Genomic DNA, 18749 nt, shown 5'->3' with positions numbered 1-18749 from the left:
ACTGTCTTACTAAGCCTTTACACACAGATGTAAACTAGATCGTTAGTGTAAAATTAAATAGGTTTGCTGAGGAAAAAAGTTAGGTTAATTGTTGGGTTTTTTCCCCTTAATGCTACTGAATTTTAATGTAATTTATTTCCTGCCTTAAGTAAACATTCCATAGCACATTTTCAGGTTCAGCTACAATACACGCACTCATCTATATTTTTTTATTAAGCCTAAGGACTGGAGTCTTTTTCAAAAAAGCACCCGTCTCCAAATCCTCTCAATTCCACAGCGTGGCAAACACTCTCACTTACAACAAATAGCACATGAATGAATCACCATTTATTGAGCCCTGCCTATTCATAAGCTCCTGTGCTGAGATGATGAGGAATAACAAGAAACAAAAAGCATAAGCTCTGCTCTTAAGGAAGTTACATTACAGCTGGCTTCATGATGCTAGTCAGCTCTTTGTGATATAGAAATAGCTTCAACACTTTGTTATTAATGTCCTGCAGAATGGTTTCTAAAAGTTACTGCAAGCTGCCTCTAGGGAAAAGACCAAGTCTCTCTTATTCTCTTTTGTTCTGCCTCTAAAATGAGGGAGTGCACAGGAATCTGTGGTCTGGACAAGGTGGGTATTTCCCGGTAGTTAAGGCATGGAGTATTGACGTGATCCTATACTTGTCTGCAGCAATGCCTGCACCCCTCCTAGCTACATGGCTATGGCAAAGAGGCATTAGGCTCTCTTCCCCAAGGATAACAGAAAGGAGTCTGACTTCCATTCAATTACTGACTGCTTAGAGCACTTAAAATTAGCAAAACACCCAATCTCTTTCCCTGTTTCTGCCACACTATTGCCACTCTTCTCTACCGGCCCACGGATCAGAACTGTACCTGGTTCTACAGGAGAGAAGAGAGGCAGGATAACCAATGGCTTCAACACCCTTGCAGTTAGTGTAGACACTCAGGTCAGCTCCTTCCCTGGGGCAGATTCCTCAGACTTAGGAAATAAACAGTGAGGGTGACTAAGAAATGTTGCTTTCAGGTCTCCCTCTCAGTCCTCTGCACCTATGTAGTTTTCAAAAATATTTTTATTTAGAGAGTTCATCTTTTCTTTTTAAAACATTTTAAGAATTTCAAATACACAAAATTAGGCAGAATAAACTATTTTCATTTCTTTGGTTCCAATATTCTGTTTTTATTCTGTTATTGACATTATTATTTGTGTTCCATTATTTCACATCATAAAATCTAATCAGAATTTGAAACATTCTTCCAGATATGCTTAAATGAAAATTCAAATGAAAAAAAAAAGGGGGTTCTAATTTCAGATCTACCCTGTATCTACTTGGAGAATTATGAATTAACACAGATGTCGAAATCTTACTAGATACCTCATGAGGATTGCAGCAACATAAATGAAAGTAATAGGGCCTTTTTCTCCCGTTTTTCTTCTAAAGGGGAATATTGACTCAGCACCCACCAAAGGCAGGCAGGCTCCTGCGAGGACGGGTGGTTAATTCCACCTTCCAGGTGAGTAGGATTAGAGGAGACTAAGTATGACCCACACAGCTGGTACCAGGCTGAATACCATCTGAACTCAGGTCTTTCTCACTTTGAAGTCTGTGAATTTACACTTCCATACATAGGAAGCTTGACTGCAGTAAGACTCTTAAATGCATAAATAGAAAGGCTCTGTCTCACCCCTTGCTCCTCACCAGGATCACAGAATGACAGACTTTACCTGGCAGCGAAGCCCTCATCTCCAGCACCTCCATTGTATGGATGAGGACATAAAGGCCTGGAGATAGAAAATAACTTCCCAATGTCATTCAAGCTGGTAAACTGCAGGGCCAGGAATAAAATCACGTAGTTATCTTTGGGGCAGTATCCTCTATATACTGCCTTATAGCTGGGTGTGATAGTTTTAATACTCTTCTTCTTGTTTCAGTCCTTTGCTTAATAACATGTTAGAACATCCAAAGACTAACAGCATTTGGGAAGCTCTTATAACAGCAGGGCGCATACACCAAAGTCACAGACAAAGTCATTCAAACACTCCTTGCTGTGCCCCTGAAGTGTATCCCAAGGGAACATGCCCTTCCTAGAGACTGCCAGCAGCATGTGCTGTGTTACCAACAAGCAAGAAGAAAACCAAAGTCACATTTCAGGTGACTGCAATAATCATCTGCCTAGCTTTCACTTAACTAAAAATGCAAGAGTCAGAGAACTCCAAACAGAAGGCACACAGAGGTGGTACCCATATGCTACCACACCTATCCGGTTCACATGGCTACAAGATGAGGACTCCTGTCACCAATGAGAACACGTATTTCCAATATTTACAATTTTGATTTTTACATTCACAACAACCCTATGATATAGAGCAGGTTGACAATTATCTATTGACTGGTTTTATGTTTTTCACCATGCTAATTATAATGCCCAGAAAAGCTGAATAAATAATGTATTTACCATGTGCCAGAAACTATAAGAGATACAAACCAGAAATATAAGAAATAGTCCTTGTCCTCTAGGAGTTTACACTCTGATTGAAGACACATGACCACACACACACAACATAAATCTCATTAAGAGAATGAGGCAAGGCAGCCAGAACTTTCCAGAGAAGAGACGCAGGCCTGTTCCCAGTCTGTCTTTAACCTCTGAAATGTGCTCCTCAGGTCCTGAATTCCTTGGAGGGGTGGGGAGACATGCGGAGCCCGGCTGACAGCAGAAGCCCTAAAGGACTCTTTATAACACACAGCAGAGAACAACTACATGCCTTCCTGGTGCACCGATACACAAGGGCATGTAGAGTAGCACATCTTTAAAATGCTGTGTGCAGCCTGAGAGAAATACCGGCTTTTCTTCACCAAAAGATTGAGATTAGTATCTATTTCTTAAAGACAGAGTACCAAAACTAGGTTTTTCAGAGTGATTATACATTCCAACCAATGTACCACCTTCAGGTTTTCTTCAAGCTTTCTCATTCATTGCTGTGACACAGACAAGTTTCTATCACTTTTTGTTCATTGTTAATTATCATGTCTCATCTTTTTCAAAAGTCCATAATCAGCTGGGTATGGTGGCACATGTCTGAAACCTCAGCTACTTGAGAGGCTTATGCAGGAAGATCACTTGAATCCAAGAGTTTGAGTCCAGTCCGGGCAACATAGCAAGTAAAACCCTATGTCGTAAAAATAGATAAATAAACAAATGCCCATAATTGCACATGTGAGTGTAATTATTTATTGAAATTTCACTAATGTGTTTTTCTTACAAAGAATTAAACTTCAACCAGCCTTTAAGTCATAAATGAGGAAGAAGTCATGAAATATTCAAAATTCTAGTTCTCCTTATCTAAAAATAGTTCTAAGATTCTGAATATTATATGGTATATAACAACATCTTCTCCAATGAAAAACCCAGTAAAGTGGCCAAAAATGAAAGTCACCAAAATTCCAGATTTTGTTTTAAAGAAGAGTTGATTTAAAGCACTACAAAAGTGTTAAAATTGTTGTATTCTAATAGAGTTAAATCATCATACATTTCATTAAACACTACAGGCTGATTCTCCTGAAGCTTTGCTACAAAACAGAATGAAATTATATCTGTCATATATTTAAGAGGTACACATAAACCCAAAAGGAAAAAAATAAAGTTCTATTTCCCTTCAACATGCACAATCTAAAATACCAACATCAGCTCTATTCACAAAGAGGAAAATTGATTTTCATGAACAGGCATTAGGCAATACCTATGAACCCACAACTTTTCATGTCCCTATCTAAGGACAAAAAAACGCTTTCTATGATAACGTGACATGGGGTTTTTACTCACACTGCAAAACTGCTGGGAATACTGGCTTTTGTTTTTTTGTGCACTTAAATCTTTCAGGTAGACCTTACCTTGAAACCGAAAAATAAAGGGGAAAGAACTATATGGATATTGTTAAAGATTACCAGGACTGGTGACAGCAACCCACTATTCTGGCTTTGACCATTGGTCCGGGGCTAAGCTTCTAACTGATTTGCTGTAGTTTCTGCCTTCCTCCAACGTGCATAGTTTGAACAGATTGTCTGTTATTTCAAGCTGAAGAAATTATTGTGAAATACAGACTGCTTTTTCACTTTTTTTCCCCGTGAGCAGTGGGAAAAGGCTATCCTTTCTGAATAAGATGCTAGACTCTATATGAGTTGAGCAGAAATTTATTTTATTAAACTCATGATAATGCAACTAGATTAAGAAATGAATTAAGAAAACAGAACTCTAAAGAACTAAGACAAATCCTCCCCATGGTTAGGTTAATCAAAAAAGGTTAAAACTATCTATAAGGTTTGGAAGATATACAGAATTTAACGTAGTGAATCCAGCTAGGAAATTCAGTTGAACACATGATGTTTTCTGAAAGGTTGTCTATACTGAACCAATGTTAGTAATTGCCACAGTCTGCTCCCTCATGATCCTCTACTGCCTGTGTCTTGCGCTGAATCTATATGAGTTGGTCATTATATCATGTCTAGGATCGTGGAGTCATGTTATTGGTTGACATACTCCATAAAGTTCATTTCAGAGCTAAAAACGTCAACCCAGGACACAGAGGTGAAAAGACATCTTCTACCACGATAAGGCTCTGTTCAAACACAGGCTTACAGTGAAATAAATTATATTGACATGCCACACACTCCGCTACATGATGCTCAGGTAGGCAGAAGTTATTGAAGAGACCCTCTAAATACACCATCCGGATCCATAACCTTGAATGTCCTCATTATGAAATCCTTTTGGGACATCAATACCCTAACCCTTTGAGTAGGATCCCAGATGCACTTATCCACATCGATTTTTATACTCTTAACAGTGAGATTTTATTCACATTTAAAATTTCTTTTGAATGTTCAAGTACAAAACATTGCTAATTTTTAGTAATGATGTTTTAATAAGAGAGACACTGATAAGGTGAATATTATATACGTATTTATGTCCTTCTGTCAGTCACCTGTGCTGCCTCAGTGGTGGTGGTTTAATAAGATAGGTAGCCAATAGGCACTCAGCCACATGAGCAGTGCTTTATCCCTTAAAGTTGCCAATGCTGCAACCAATTATACTGCTCTTATGCTCTTAACTAAACCAGTGAAGACATTAATGTTCATTATAAAATCTATGTCATTTAAAAAAATATGCACTCGTAGTCCTTATATTTTCAGTACCCATAAATTAATTCATTGGTTTGGCTATGTATTGTTAAATAATCCTTTTGATTTAAGACATTTTTCAAATTCAGTGACCTCATCAACTATCCCCCAGTACTCCTACAGTAAGAAAGGACAGGTACAAATGTCAAAAGAGAAGCCCATCCAACAAACAGTAACATTCTCACAGCTGTACTTTGTCATTTCCTGATTAGAATCAACCAAACTATGATGACACTAAGGTTATATTCCCACCTGATTTTTTAATACTTCCTCTTTGCTTTGGATTTTTATTAGCTTTTCAAATCATTTACTAATTTAGATATAGCCATATGGTTCTCATAATGTCACTATGCCTTCCAACTTTTAGGACACTATGCCTTCCAAGGAAATAACAGTTGAAGTCGCAAATGGATACAAATCAACCACAATCTCAGATTTGTTTGTTTGTTTGTTTTAACCTGAGAGAGAAAAGCTTAAGCAAGGGAAACCGTAGAAGTGCTCTGCAAACCTCAGGATACTCTGCAGAAGAATGCCACTCTCATCAAAAGGAGTGGGGCATTGCTGGAAACTTGTGCTTACCCCTTGTTCAGATTCCAGAAGCTCTGTTTTGACTCTGACTGCCGGCATCCCATCAAGCATTAACATTCTGTTCTCAAAGGTGTTGATATTCTGAAAATAAAAGGCAGAGAGAAAGATTCAGCTCTAAAGCATTCAAAAGAGGACCTCTGGGAGAGTCTTCCGTCATTGTAGTACATTTAGTACTGCTAACCTAATTTTTTTAAACAATAAAGATAATTAAATGAGAATATCGGCATAACCAATTATCCCCCTACTTTGAACTTTCATTTGAAATAATGACCAAGCAGTTGAATTAATCAGTCTGATTCTCTGACCTCTGGGTTGGAGGTCAGACTGTAATAAACTGGAGTATGGAAACCTTACATTAATTTATATGGGGCTGCAACAATTCATCACACTTTCACAATAGTGGAAGGAAACAGAAGGAGAGTTTTTCTCTTTCCTTAGTTCTGGAAACTGTATTGTGCAAAGACACCCATAAAGGAGAAAATCACATAAAAATTCATAAACTCTTGTATTAGTCAAAGCCTAAATCATTTAAAAGTAAGATAATTCCATAAGTTTAATTTTTATGTCATGGCAATTCTGGTCAAATGAAAATTTCAACCTATCAACCTCCAAATATCTACTTTACAAACAACCCACATAAATCTTAGATTAAGAGTGAATTTTTAGGCTGAACTAAATAACAAATAATTATTTGGTCTTTATTCTGGTATATGTTTTGCTCAATTTACCACCTCTTGAAAAGAAAATCTTATTTATATTGTAGCTCAATAACATTTCAAACACCATTTATAAAAGATTAAATCAAGGTTATTTTCTATGTAATTGTCACTGCCTTGGGGATTTTCTACAGTCAGCCACCTAGGAAGGGAGTCAGAATCACACATCAGTGCTCGCATAAGGCCCAAATCAGGCTCATATTTTTAAACATGTTTAGAATGCTAATTTCTCTGTTACATACTGACTCAACTACAAATCTGACAGAACTAAATTTGATTGAGATTTTAGAATGGTTATTTTTATTTAATTACAGAACGTAACCACAGGACACTAAAGTGGTCTTATTAAGAAAAAAAAATCAGTTTCTAAATATTTTGCCTACCTGGTGAAAAAGGTGAGTATAATTTCTAAATCTTCAAGTGTTCACTTTTAATATGGTCGCTTTTCTACAAAATAGCAAGTTAAATAAAAACAACCAGACCGGGCACAGTGGCTCACGCCTGTAACCCCGCTGAGGCGAGTGGATCACCTGAGGTCAGGAGTTCGAGACTAGCCTGGCCAACACGGTGAAATCCCATCTCTACTAAAAATACAAAAATTAGCTGGGTGTGGTGGCAGGCACCTGTAATCCAAGCTACTTGGGAGGCTGAGGTGAGAGAATCACTTGAACCTGGGAGGTGGAGGTTGCAGTGAGCCGAGATCGCGCCATTGCACTGCTGCCTGGGGAACAGGAGTGAAACTCCATCTCAAAAATAAATAAATAAAAACAACTCTCCTTTCAACAAACCATAAATTACATGTTCTTGTTACCAAGTAATACCAACAGAGTGCAGTACAGTGAAACTCTACTTCTCATATTTCTTGACTCTTCTTTTTGTTAAGAAAAATGTTCCAAGAAATAAAATTTACAGTCTCTTATCATGAATATTTGCTCCAAGGAATCAACAAGGAAAAGCAAATTTACTCTGGAGTTAATGAGCATTTAAAAAGTCTATACCACCTAGTCTACTAAGTGATAAAAAGAAGAAAACAAATTACTGTCAATATTATTTCCCTATAAGTGTTCGATATATTCAAAACTGGCAGGATACTTTTAAAAAATTTTTGCTTTTGAGTTGTCCCTTTTTTTCAGAATTTTACATCTTAATAGATAATTTAGAGTAGAAGGAACTCTGGTATATTACTGGTGAGCTTAGGTGAGTTGTTCTAAACTTGAAACCCTTTCATGGAGGCCTGTGGGTTGTTTTCATATGGGGCAGGGATCTCAATTCCTAACGTGTCACTGGCTTCGTGGTTGGCAGCAGCCAGCTTGGCTTACCACCATCCAGTCTCAGGAAAGCCTTCCTGCAGCCGGCCAGCCCTCCACTCTCTGGAGTCTGGCAGTAGCTCTAGGAATCCACCTTAACAAAGCACCCTGTAGGCTGTTTGGCTGGTAGACAATGAAGGATGAACTGATAGTGCTTCCTACCCTGGAGGAGTTCTTGCCCAGATGAAAAGGCAAGAAAATGCCTTATAAGGAAGGCCCAAGCAAAAGAGGAGAAAAGACAGACAGCGATTCTGGAAAAGCAGATTTAATGAACTGTTAGAATCTGATTAGAGGCTAATGTCCCTTTTAGTGCTTTGTACTAATTTACAGCTGATATACTTTAACCATCTTCCCCACTGGCTCTGATAAACTCATTAGTTTAAAAAATGCAAGCTAACCAGAGTCTTTGAAGTTAAAAACTGATAAATCATGAAAACCTGACTGGGTCTGTGTTCCACTTAACACATTTAAATATTAAATATATATTCATGATGGTTTTTCTTTGAATTTTTATTGTTCTTGAATAATTCTACATGTGTTAAAGTCAAGATGTACAGTTTAGTTTCACGTACAAGTGAAAAAAACAAAACATTCTCGATTTTTTAAGAAATCAAGTTTTCCTGGAAATCTATCTATGATTTTCTAGAATCATTCACTGCCACAACTATAATAAACACCATAAATAACAATGTTCACAGCTGGAGAACTAAGCTTCAACTGTTAAACTCTTTCAACTAGTGCAGATTCAATCTGTATATATGCCTGTTGCAAACACATGTGAAGCATATTCATCTCCGCATTCACGGATCTAACCCCAGTTCTCATAAACAACAGCATTCAGTATCACGGCATGCTCCAAACTATCTAGGAAGATGTGTGATTTTTAAACAACACATGGTAATTACACAGCATTGACAATACAGTCCTTGAAACAAAATATTGATAACTTTATCTCACAGAGCTAAGATCAGATACATATAATCCCAGATGACCACAGACTTTAAATATGTAATAGAGTCTAATAATTTGGAACTGCTATCAAACATATCTTGCCATGATCTTAATCAAAACACATTTGCTGTGGAATCAATAGCTCAACTGATTCCCAAGAGATAAATAAAATTACAGTCATCAATTTTAGTAATGTAGTATCTTTGTATATTTACAACATTTTGATGTTACACAACCCTCAAGAAATGCTTTATGTATGCTTATATACTTGTTTCACAAGTGAATTGTACCAATTAATGAAAAATCATCCATAGAATTTGTTGGCTGTTGACCAATTCCATGTGCATGGGATGGGAAGGGTACTCTTGATATCCCATTTACCAAATATGAATTGGCAACGGCCGGACGTGGTGGCTCACTCTTGTAATCACAGCACTTTGGGAGGCTGAGGCAGGCAGGTAACTTGAGCTCAGGAGTTTGAGACCAGCCTGGCCAACATGGTAAAGCTTTGTCTCTACAAAAACTACAAAAATTCGTCAGGTTTTGTGGTGGGCACCTGTAGTATCAGCTACTCAGGAGGCTGAGGCAGGAGAATCATTTGAACTCGGGAGGCAAAGGTTGCTGTGAGCCAAGATCGTGCCACTGAACTCCAGCCTGAGTGACAGAGTGAGACCGCCTCAAAAGAAAAGAAAGAAAAAGGAAGAGTTGGCAACACAGTAGTCGAGCTGACATTCGCTCTCTCTGTCAAAAACCATGTAAGCACAACAGTCATTGATCCCAACATCTCAAAATATTCTGAATGTAATGTGCAGCAAGGAAAGGGACTGATCGTCAATGACCAGAACTCATAAAAACATACAAGACGGGTGACTTTCCAGGTCAACTCCTACAATGTGCCCCACTAACCTCCCAAGGCAGGTCTTTTCCTTTCTCTCCTCCTGACCTTGACTCATTTTGCACAACTGGAGTGATAAGGAGCTAGCTAGTCAATACTCAACAGTTCTAAGATTTTAAACAAGGTTCCTGTCATTAGTCAAAAATAACTGCTGGTGTCTGTTTTGCTCTTTCTAGATACAGGATATATGATATATTTATTTAAATATGCATCCACTTTAAATCTTCATATTCAGGTACAGGTGATGAGAAATAAGAATATGTCACCCTGCCCCACGTCCACATTATGCTAGACAGTGATGTAAGGGACATATGAACAGTCAAGATTCACCACATCAAGTTGCTTGGTAGACTTTCATAGCAGAATCTTTTTTTTTTTTTTTTTTTTTTAAGACAGAGTCTCACTCTGTCACCCAGGCTAGAGTGCAGTGGCATGATCTCAGCTTACTGCAACCTCTGCCTCCCAGGTTCAGGTGATTCTTGTGCCTCAGTGTCCTGAGCAGTTGGGATTACAGTCATGCGCCACCACGCCTAACTTTTTCTATTTTTTGTAGAGACGGGGCTTCACCATGTTGGCCAGGCTGGTCTTGAACTCCTGGCCTCAAGTGATTCATCTGCCTTGGTCTCCCAAAGTGCTGGGAATACAGGCATGAGCCACCAGGATGGCATAGCAGATTCTTAAAGGTTTACAATGCAAGAGTGCCAGCTGGTTAAAAGTAACATCCTGTGGGTACCTCTTCCTATAGAAAAAATATCAGAATCAGATTGCAGGGCAATTAGGGGTTTGCATAAAAAAGATTTCTTAGAGAAGCCAACTGATCTCACCTCTACCCTAACAACAACAAACACCAATAACAACAGCAATTTTTTTCAAGCCCTTCTGCAGATGTGCCAGTTCCACTAATAGGTTAACAACTAACTGCAAAACGTGTGCTCACATACAAGCAAATCAGTGAATTCCTCCCTCTCTCTGGGTAAGTGTTAACAAACCTAATAGACTGAGATAATGTTTAGGTAATTATTTCAGTTGTCTACTGCTATGCAACAAATCACACAGTGGCATGAAACAACAATCATTTTATCATTATCTTGGTAACAAAAATAATACAGATATTTGCATATTTACTGTGAGCCAGACCATGTACTAAGAGTTGTGCATATAGCTGCTCATCTAATCCTCACCGCAACCCAAGAGATTGATGCTGTATTATCTTATGTTGAGGCATCTGAGACACAAGAAGGTTAAATTGTCCAAGGTCACACAATTAGTAAGCAATACAGCTGTGCTGAAAACCAATGAGTCTGACCCCAAGCCAGCAGTCTTAACCACCATACTCTATGTACCTACCTGTCCACTCACTTACCTTTCTCTATATGAATACACACTCCTAATATAATAGAAAAAAAAACATGAACACCTTATTGAAGGTCCCAACACAGACACTCTGGAATCTCAGTAACAGCTCCTCCCTGAGCTAAGCTAACTTAGTTATGGAACTAAATGTGAAACTTGTAGTCACTGGTGAGTAGCAACGATTTGGAGAATCAAGGCTCTGGTTTCAAAGCTATTTCAAAGCTATTAATATTTTTTTCCCTTTAAGTCAAGTTTTCCACATATTTTCTTAACTTGATGAGATTATATGTTTCTATCCTAGCAATATCTCATAATTAATTTAGCAAGTAACTTCATCTGCTACCCAGCTTTTAAAAAATATTCTTGTCTTTGGCGGCTCACTCAGTATTTTCACAATGGTTTCATGTACTTCTATGAAACAGTAACTTCACCTTCTACATTTTACACTCAGGACAGACGCCTCTCAGCATTACATTTAATTTATAATGGCTAAGTGTAAAAACATCCTTTTCTCTACTCACATATCCTCACGCTGACAACTCAGCTTCATAGAGGGCATATAACTAATCAAAGTACCAGAAGTGGGACAAAATAAGCATCCCTTCAAACACAGACTTTGCCATTCTAGCCCAGCCTCTCATCTTACATTCTTTTGCATACTGGGAGAATGGATAACAATGTCAATAACTGTAGTTTATTAACAAAAATAAGAGCCAAAACCATAGGCCTATTGGGACTCTCAACTGAAATCCCCCATATGTTTCAATGACCCAAATTACATTATTCTGAAATATTTGTCTTCAGTTTCAAAAACAGAATCCTTCCATTAAAAACCTCACATTGAAGCACATAGAACAGTATCTCTCCTAAGGACTAGTCTGTCTGTGTAATGCAGCAATTTTTAATTTCCTGATAGCAATGATCAGCCTGTTTCCTATGTTGGTAAAGTGCTAAGCTATCACAACAATGTGCAGTTATACACTAATATTTAAAAAAAATTTCCTATTAGTGATAGTTGCTGAACTAGCCATGAAAAGCAGATGTTCTTATTCAAGTTGCAAATGGATGCTTTTCAAAAGGGCAACCAATCCAATCCAAACTGGGAGCCAAAATTTACTACTGGCATTTCCAAAGGCCTCAATACATTTTTAAGAATTACAACAGATGCACGCCTACTTTCCTGGGCAGAGGATAGTTAAAATGACATCTGAGCTTCTGAATAACACTTTTCATCCCAGCATTTACACAAATTATAATAGAAAAGTATTTCTGTCATTCATACTCTGAAAAGCTGCACACACTTGGGGGTTGTGAGTTGGCTAAATATTTCCTTAAATATGCAACAAGAGCCTCTCCTGTGCCCATCATTCCATTCCATCTGCACCACAGTCATGAACCATGGATAAAAGTAGTGGTCAGAAAGCATGAAAATATCAGGGTAAGAGAAGTATTAACCCACCAACAACCAAACCCTAGAGAAGGAGGACAAAACTTCAGTTCAGCTGAAGAGGTATTAACATTATGAGGAGAGATCCGACATGTGGAGGCAAGTATTAGGGTAGAGATGGACTTACAAGTAGGTTTGATGTCAGGTAAAGATGAAAATTGACTTCAGTCCTGGAAAAGGAAGCCAGAAGCAAGATCCTTTCTGGGAGATGAGGCTAGCAGAAACTAATTCTCAGGACCTACCCCCAACAGCCCAGAGCTAGGAAACAGGAGCAGAGAGAAATCAGAAAGTTGGCCAGGTGCTCCAGTCCATGATGCTGGGCTTCCTTCCCTGGGCACATGCTTAGACACAGAAGCCAGGCACCAAGAGCCTGGGCAGAAGTGCCAATGCAGCACACAGGCCTCACAGACGATCAAGAAGTACATTTGCAATACAACCGCAATATCCTCACGAGGCTCCCTAATTTTACAAATTATAATAGTTATAACAACAATAACATTTATTGAACACATGTAACAGGGGTTCTTTCATGTGCTTTACATTCATTGCATCATTCATTCATACATTGATTCATTCACAATATACTTATTTAGGGCCAGCCACTGTTCCAGTTATTTAGGATATACCAGTGAGCAAAAAAGAGAAAGTTTTGTGGAGTTTCATTCCAGTCATTTAATCGCACATCAACTTTTTTTTTCTTTTACTACGGCTATTTTAGACAAGAAAATTATTAAAGTTTGAAGAGATTATATAATCTGTCCAAGATTATGAAAACGATAATGAGTCTAACTTCAGGATGACAATCAATTTTTCATTGCTTCCAGGGATAGAGATCCTCAACGCACAGGGTACTTTGGCACTGCTACAAAGCTGTGTAAGCCTAGAACTGTGCAAGCAACTCTGCCTAGTGGGTTTCAGGCTCCTAATATATCAAGAGACCAAGCACCACGGTTGAGGTGGAAGCAGCAAGGCAAAGGCAAACTGATCCCATATACAATGGAGAGGAGAGCTCCAAGCTCATTCTGAAGTTCTTGCCCTGACCTACAGCAGGTGCCTCTAACCACTTCCCTAACCCCATTGTCTGCCATTCTGCTCAGGCTTGACCATATCAAAAATGCTCCTCCTTCCAGAACTGTGTGCATTCTATTCACTCACAGTATTCACCACTACCTGACAGACTCTTTAGGTGCCATTACATTAGAACGTAAGTTCCAGGAGGACAGAGGGTTCTCTTTTTGTTTGTAACAGTACTCCTATCCTAGACTTGAAACTTACACCATTAAATAAATAAATATTTGTTGGACTAATGAAAAAATATAAGATCCAATCATTCTCCAGGATCTAGGAGATAAGCTTGTTGTTGACAGATGGGATGAGAATTGGCAAAATCTTAAGAGATATGAAATTCCCCATATTGGTGAATAATAAAACAGAATTTGGCATGGCTAAAACATAATGTTCATTGGAGAAGTAACTAGAGATAAGACTAGAAAGGTAACCTGGAGTCAGGTCATGAAGGGTTGTATCAGTCCCTTCTCGCATTGCTCTAAAGAACTACCAGATACCAGGTAATTTATAAAGAAATGAGGTTTAACTGACTCACAGTTCTACAGGCTGTACATGAAGCACAGCTGGGGAGGCCTCAGGAAACTTACAATCATGTCAGAAGGCAGAGAGGAAGGAGGCATGTCTTACATGGCTGAAGCAGGAGGAAGAGAGCAAAGGGGGAGTTGCTACACACTTTCAAACAACCAGTCTCCTGAGAACTCACTCACAAGACAGCAGTAGGGCAGTGGTGCTAAATCATTAGAAACTGCCTCCATGATCCAATCACCTCCCACCAGGACCCCAGGTTAAAATTTGACATGAGATTTGAGTGGGGACACAGAGCCAAGCCATATCAAGCTTCTTATATGTTATGGTAATTCATTTCTTCAAAACTGTTTCTGTAATGCCTGTTGGATGCTACTTGGTAGGGGTGCAAGTGCACAAGACAGAAAGGCTTTCTGCCTTAAGAGAGCTTGATGTAAAAGAGGAAGAAACATGTATGGGCATCACATAACAGGTGATGAGGAGTCATGAAGGCTTATTAAGCATAAGCTAATGTTTAAGCATTGTTTATAGAAAGACAGGACTAGAAGCAATTCGGAAGCTGACTTACAAAGATGTCTGATGTGATACAAAAGAAAGTGCAGCCAGCTCACAGACCATCACAACAGGACAGGGGAAGAGGTGGTGTGGCAGTGGGAAGAAAGAGGAGGAAAAATATTTGAGAGACAGTTCATAGCTGTACAGCCTTTGATGACTGAGATGAAGGAAGTGCTGGTGGTAAGAAAGAGCAAGGAGAAGAGTGTCAAGAATAACAAAGATTTTTCTAGATTTTCCACTAAGGTTAAGACAGGAAACCAAATAGGAAAAGAAAACCATGTCACATTTCTCCTATATCCCTGGGATACATGAATATCTGGGTGTAGTATTCAATTTCAATATATTTTGTTTACCTAAAATCTGTTACACAGAGGGAAAGATCTCTCTTAAGCTGTGCAGGTTCGAATCACGTAAAAGAGACTAATAAAGTCAAATGTATCCAAACATGGAAATACAAGTTTGCTTAAAAAAAAAAATGCTATCAACCAATCCTCTGATTAGCCACATTTTTTTAAAAAAATTGACTACCATTTTATTCTACAAACTCATGGTTATCAAAACCAAAAAACAAAATACAAATTGCTATTTGCTGAAGTAGAAGTTTGAGTACTGTACATGAACATATTCATTGGTCATTTCCCTTTATGAAAAGTTGAATAGTAATGAAAAAAACATTCAGAACACTGGAGTATGTAATGAAATAACACCACTGGTCTTTTGCGTCAAGAGAAAATGAAGATTACTATCAAGTATTAAGTCATTTATTTTCTGTGGGAAACAAAGGAAATAATTATTGACCCAAATTTCCACCTTTTCTTGTGTACAATGATTTCAAGTTGCTCCTTATCAAACCCAAAATGGATTAACTTTCTACAACACAGATCACTGAGTGTTTATCTCCTGCATAGCCTGAAAAAAATAGCGCTGATGAGTTGGGGATAATGAAAGAATGTACCCGAAAAGTAAAAATCCAAGTTAAGTTTTTAAAATGTGACCCTTGTAATGAAAACAAAAAAGAGCAAGCAATCTTAAATTTTTTTTGGCAGCCAGAAAAATGTGCACACTGCTAAACAAGTAAATTAGATTTTGTTTTTTTCTTTTCTTTTTTTTTTTTTTTTTTTTTTGAGAGGGAGTCTCACTCTGTCGCCCAGGCTATGGTGCAGTGGCGCAATTTCAGCTCCACCTCCTGGGTTCACAGGATTCTCCTGCCTCAGCCTCCAGAGTAGCTGGAACTACAGGCACCTGCCACCACGCCCGGCTAATTTTTTGTATTTTTAGTAGAGACGGGGTTTCACCATGTTAGCCAGGATGGTCTTGATCTCCTGACCTCGTGATCTGCCCACCTCAGCCTCCCAAAGTGCTGGGATTACAGGCATGAGTCACCGTGCCTGGCCCGGTTTTGTCTTTTTCTAAGACTCTACATTCATTCTCTTCACATATTTCTAATTTAAATATTTAGTTAAAACTTTGTGCTTATATTTAATTTTATCTTCCTCTGAAAACCTTGAGCATGGTATTGGTTTCTAATGGAATGTATGTTTTCAAAAAAAAGTAAGTCAGAAAAAATGATCTTTAGATTTTTACTTCATCCGAGAAAGGTTATCAAAGCACATAAAAGCATGATGTAGTGTTTGCCATGTTATTACAAAGTATAACAAAAGTAGTTAGGACTAAAAGATTATTACAATATTAACTAGGTTGCAGCAGTATACATTGTCTGGACAGTCATGTCAGACACCTAACAAGAATGGCCATGCCTTTCCTCTCTTTTCCCACCAACACTCTGGATGCTCACAATGTAGAGAAGAAAGACATTTCTTAGTTGGCAGTCAAATGGCTAAATGCATATGCTTGGCCCAATATATAATCTATCAATTTTTCAAGGATATCCACTTCCCATTTATGATTTTTCCAGATTTTCCAAATGATGTCTTTAGTTATATTAAATTTTACATATAATCCAATTACTGTATTCATCTGACATTTTTACTGACAATGCTGTTAAATAACTCATTTCACCCAAATATCCCCCAAGAATTCTGACTACGTTATCTTTTACCTTTTTGAGTACACTTTCATGTCTACACGTTCTTCTGTACATTTTCATTACTGCACAGAGTACAAGTTAGAATAGGACATTGCCTCGGAGAGTGGGCCTGATAATCAGACTTCCTGGTTTAGTCTCTACTACGTATATAAGTCCAGGTATACGAGACTTTCTTCTGGTTTCAGTTTTCTTATCTGTAAAATGCTGATAAATTACTGCTTCACATAATTTTTTTAAGACTTCAAAGGGACAATGTATATAAAGTGCTTAGCACATAATAAGTCTTTTACAAATGTTAATAAGTAATACTTAAATAATTATAATTAGTAATAGTAGTATTTCACTTATTCTTCCCAAACTGATTTTTAGAATGGATGTACTGACCTGATTTTCTTTGACTCTTTGCAGAAACCACTAAGTTTTGTGTTACATTCTTTATAAAACTATTATATAACTAAAACAGATATGTTAAGAGTTGTTTTTCGTAAATGATGACAGGAATTGACAGAAAACAAACCCACACAATTAATACATAATTGTGGAATACATTAATATATAATTAAGGTAAGTGGCAGCAATGAATTATTTTATGTTTAAAACTGTGACGATGTACACACCGATCACACAGAAATACAAGTCCCTTCATCCTAATGAGGACATCTAATGTTTTCTGACTACTAAAGACAACCATGAAGGGTCTGATAGTGCTTCCTACCAAGCAAATTCTATATTTGACACAGTGCTAAATAAAAAGTTTTACTGGTTCTCCTTTATGTGATTATCCAGAAATATACTGTTTAAGAGAAAGACATTTATTACCGAACATATTTAACAAACAGATTACTGGAGAAGTTATCTACAAAGTGGCCTGTAATTTGAGCCCTGGAAAACTTTCAAGATTACTTGAGGAAATCAAAAGAACTACATAAGAAATAAGTTGCTAAATTTCAAAATTAGCTTGCATTTAGGGCAATATGAAGTCAGCAATACCAATACCTCTATGCCATTACACATGTTCCTGTCATCCCCTTGACGATGTTCTTTCCTCACCTGCTTTTCCACATTTTACTAACCATGCTTGTCTCTTCTTGGAATTTCCGTAGGATGTGCAGGTGTGTACATAAATAAATTAAATCCAGCATTCTTTTTTCCTTTCTGGAGTATTTCTCCAATTCTAAAACATACCACAATAAAGTCATAAAGGAAACAAAATTCATTCAATAAAAATTTGGAATATACTTTCAAATTAAGGAATTATATAACTGCACAGCATTTACTCAGGCCTTGTTACTTCCTGTCAGCCTCTTAATAAGCATGACCCATAAAAATAGAAACAGTATAATTTTGAATAACTGAATAACTTACTATACCCAGGAACTTTCTATTACCCTCTTTTGCTATTTGATGCTGAATATGGCTAAAACAAATGTTGCCAATAGAGAGAGTACATTTGAGGAAGTCCATTGTTGTAACTCAGATATTCTTTTAGACCAGGGCTTCCTAACATCTGTACTACGTGCATTTACACCAGATAAGTCTTTGTTGCCGGGGCTGTCCTGTACATTGCAGGATGCTCAGCAGCATCCTTGGCTTCTGCCACTACATCCCTGAAACATCTCCTCAGTTTTAACCATCAAAAATGCCTTCAGAAATTGCCAAATGTTGCAGAGGAGAGGGAGTAAAGCAGCCCAATTCAGAACCACTATTTTGTAATTACTGATTCTATGAACTCATTAGAAAAGAACCTTCCTTTTGGCCAGGCATGCTGGGTCACATCTGTAATCCCAGCACTTTGAGAGGCCAAGGCAGGAGGATTGCTTGAGCCCAGGAGTTTCAGACCACCCCTGGCAACATAGCAAGACCTCATCTCTATAAAAAATAACAATTAAAAAAACTAGATGGGCATGGTGGTGTGCACCTATAGTCCCAGCTAATTAGGTTGAAGTGAAATGATCACTTGAGCCTGGGAGGTGGATGCTATGACCCGTAATTGTTCCACTGCACTCCAGCCTGGGCAACAGAGAGAGGCCCTGTGAAAGAAAGGAAGGAAAGGAAGGGAAGGAAGGGATGGAAGGGAGGGAAGGGAGGGAAGGGAGAGAAGGGAGAGAAGGGAG

The 18749-nt window shown here is 38.0% G+C and overlaps 1 protein-coding gene across 1 annotated transcript in view; it reads right to left on the bottom strand.

Moving 5' to 3' along the window:
• KLF12 (Kruppel-like factor 12) overlaps positions 1 to 18749 on the bottom strand; it is a 507200-nt gene that overhangs the window by 297629 nt on the left and 190822 nt on the right. The window contains exon 3 of the mRNA XM_011972015.1: positions 5763 to 5852. Within this exon, the coding sequence (XP_011827405.1) occupies positions 5763 to 5852 (90 nt within the window). The remainder of the gene's footprint in view (positions 1 to 5762; positions 5853 to 18749) is intronic.

The sequence above is a fragment of the Mandrillus leucophaeus genome, unplaced genomic scaffold, assembly GCF_000951045.1.
Source record: "Mandrillus leucophaeus isolate KB7577 unplaced genomic scaffold, Mleu.le_1.0 Scaffold126, whole genome shotgun sequence".
Lineage (NCBI taxonomy): Eukaryota > Metazoa > Chordata > Mammalia > Primates > Cercopithecidae > Mandrillus > Mandrillus leucophaeus.
This window is presented reverse-complemented; position numbering and strand designations above follow the sequence as displayed.